Source organism: Zeus faber, assembly GCF_960531495.2.
Source record: "Zeus faber genome assembly, chromosome: 5".
Lineage (NCBI taxonomy): Eukaryota > Metazoa > Chordata > Actinopteri > Zeiformes > Zeidae > Zeus > Zeus faber.
Genome location: NC_137192.1, coordinates 24,781,724 through 24,784,542, shown reverse-complemented (window position 1 = coordinate 24,784,542; position 2,819 = coordinate 24,781,724). Strand labels below are relative to the sequence as shown.

The window sequence follows — 2,819 nt, the reverse complement described above, 5'->3', positions numbered from 1 at the left end:
CCCTCAATCACTTCAGATGGCTCCATCTTTTCCTCCTCACTTTCAGCCCCCCCTCCCCATCCTTCCCCTTCGCTCCTAAAGCCGATTGCCGACAACAAAGCCTTCTATCTGGCTTCGTCTGGGCCCAGCCTCACTCACCAAAGACCCAATCTCTTTCATTCCAATCTCATAGGGCCCCTCTCGCCTTTTTCTTCAAAAAGCCGATTCCCTATACAACAAAGACTTCTCTTGAAAGTCCTATAGCCGCGGCTCGCTCTCACAAAGGATCCTTACCGCAGGTACCTCCAGAAGCTCAGCCACAGTTTTTTGAGAGAAGCTTCACCCAAAGTGAAATAAATCCATCATTACCCCCCGCCCCCCCCCCGTGCCGAAAACATTGGAATATGATCCCACTTTTGGATATTTCGACACGGAAGGCAGCGGTGGTCTGTGTGAGAGCCGGATTTTAAGGGTTCATCAAACGGTGCAATGGGAAGCAAATCAGAGTTCTCCACGTGAGATCAAAGGATCTTTATTTCTCCGATTTAATTCCAGCGGAGGCTTTTCATGCACCGAACCGAGACAACATATTCATTATCCTGTGAAGTGGACTTAGCGGTTATGATAGACACTCTGTGGCGATGTTTGGTCGGTGCCTCAATGTACGAGCAAACGACGCGTTCCCCAAAAATGCACGTTTCTCCCTCCTCCCACCAATATCCGAGGCGTTTGGGCCGTCTGCAGCGCCGAGCGGCTCCGGAGCCCGAGGCGGTGACTGAGCGGCTCCATTACAGGGTTATAGGCTCCATTCATATATATCATGGTTAGGGTATGCAATAGACTTACATCTGTTCATCCTAAATCACCCAAGACAAAAACTCCCGTTTTCACCCTCAATCTCCCCCAATCTGCACCCGGGGGGGGGGGGGGGTGTCACTCATTGCACGTTGAAACGGCCGCTGTAAATTTGTAATATAGGGTTTTCCTTCGACACTAAGTGCCGAGCGGAAGACTTGGCAACGTACAAAACACCCCTGATTGTAACGGCGGGGGCAGTTTTCCCTGTCAGACGTGTAATTGACTGCTTCCTGTGTGAATACGATGCCATTACGGCAATGTCAGGGAGGTTCAATGACACTGTCAGCCCTTAATATGCATAATATGTCATTTACCCTTTTTATTTTAATCTTTATGCTGTGATTGATGACGGGGTTTCGACTTGAAGCCATCCGTCATTTCGGGTGGGCCGCACCTAGTGCACCAATCCCAACCTCCCGCTGTCAGCCGCACAAAGGCCTGAATTGTCTTCATTTAATGAATGAACTTCCTCTCGGAGCGTCGTTTCGCTCAATTCCGCCGGAAAGACTCATCCAGCCGCTCGTGCTTTGAGTGATGAGCTCTCAATATTTTAATATGAAATAAGATTTCATCCTTTGGCATCAATGTGTTTAAGAAGAGAATTTGGATCCAATCGCTTTTTTCCTGTCCTTTATTAAGTAGGAAGTGCTTGGATGTATACTCTGGAGGGGGAAGATCAACGCTGTGCATTATTATTTCCCTTGTGTAAATCCGTTGTTATTCGGTGCGATGACGGCCAGAAAATTCCATGGTTTTGGCCGTGGGTCAGTGGCTCCTGTTAAAACAGCAAGAGCAAAGCAGCGGATAATGCCTGGAAATCTGTTTCCGCCGTAGAACAACCAAGACGGAACAACATCTGTTCATCAATGAAAATGAAAACCTGGCTTGACCTAAAATGTGTCCCTGTCCCAGCCCACAACCTTCTGTGTAAAGCCAAATAAGCGCTGGAGGCAAAGAATCTGTTTCTCTTTTGGTTAATTTCTTCTTCTTCTCCTTCAGGTCCAGCAGCAAAGAAGACATACGTGAGCTACAACGACCTTGTGATCTAATGGCATCCTTCCATCAGCGAGAGAGAGAGAGAGAGAGAGAGAGAGAGAGAGAGAGAGAGAGAGAGAGAGAGAGAGAGAGAGAGAGAGCTGAGCAGAGAAAGAAATGGAAAAGAGAGAGAGAGAGAGAGTGTGTGATGTCTGGAGATGTCTGGTCTCTTTACCCCACTGGCTTATAATTAAAAACACAAAAAAACAAAAAAATAAATAAAAAATAGGAGCCTGTTTCCCGTTCCATGTGCTTCACTGCCCACCACACACTCTTGGATGCGGGAGGCGGCGGCGGCGGCGGCGGCGGCGGCGGCGGCGGCGGCGGCGGCGGCAGCAGCAAAGTCTTCTGGGAACTTTCCTTTGAACAGAGAATCCTCGCCACACAAGTATTCCCTCCGAGAGGAGTGGGAAAGGAGGAGGAGGAGGAGGAGGGACGCAGAAAAGAAATAAAAAGATAAATAAATATGAAAAGGAGGGGTGGGGGTGGGGTTCTTGAAAGGTTGGGGAAAAAATCCAAGACCAAATTGTTTTTTGCAACAAAAAAAAAAAAAAAAAAAAAAGGGAGAGAGAGAGAGAGAGAGAAGACAAAAAACGAAATGTATTTGTTTGTGAGACGGCAGCGGAATGAGGACGGGACGGGAAAAAAAAAAAAAACCAGAGCGAGAACGCGGTTGTGCGTCCGTGGGCCGGAGCGCCCCCCTCTGGCCGTGTTGTGAACAGCCTGCGATGCACCATGGGAGGCGGGAGGCCGCACAGCAGCCTGCATGTCACGTGCGTCGCCGGACACGACTTTTTACTGCCGCTCATCCCTAAATGTACTTCCAAACTGCAAGTTTACCACCCTACCCGTCAGCCCCGTGTGTGGTGCTTTCTGGAATATATGTTGACATTATACTGCAATTGTTGATGTTTTGTAATTATTTTATTTTGGATTTGATTTGATTT

At 48.2% G+C, this 2,819-nt stretch overlaps 1 protein-coding gene across 1 annotated transcript in view; it reads left to right on the top strand.

Annotated features, from left to right (window-relative positions):
- Window positions 1–1,886, top strand: part of grm7 (glutamate metabotropic receptor 7) — a gene marked incomplete at its 3' end in the record, with an annotated part of 270,826 nt that extends 268,940 nt beyond the window's left edge. The window contains exon 10 of the mRNA XM_080000236.1: window positions 1,837–1,886. Within this exon, the coding sequence (XP_079856362.1) occupies window positions 1,837–1,886 (50 nt within the window). The remainder of the gene's footprint in view (window positions 1–1,836) is intronic.
- Window positions 1,887–2,819: the final 933 nt, after the last annotated feature.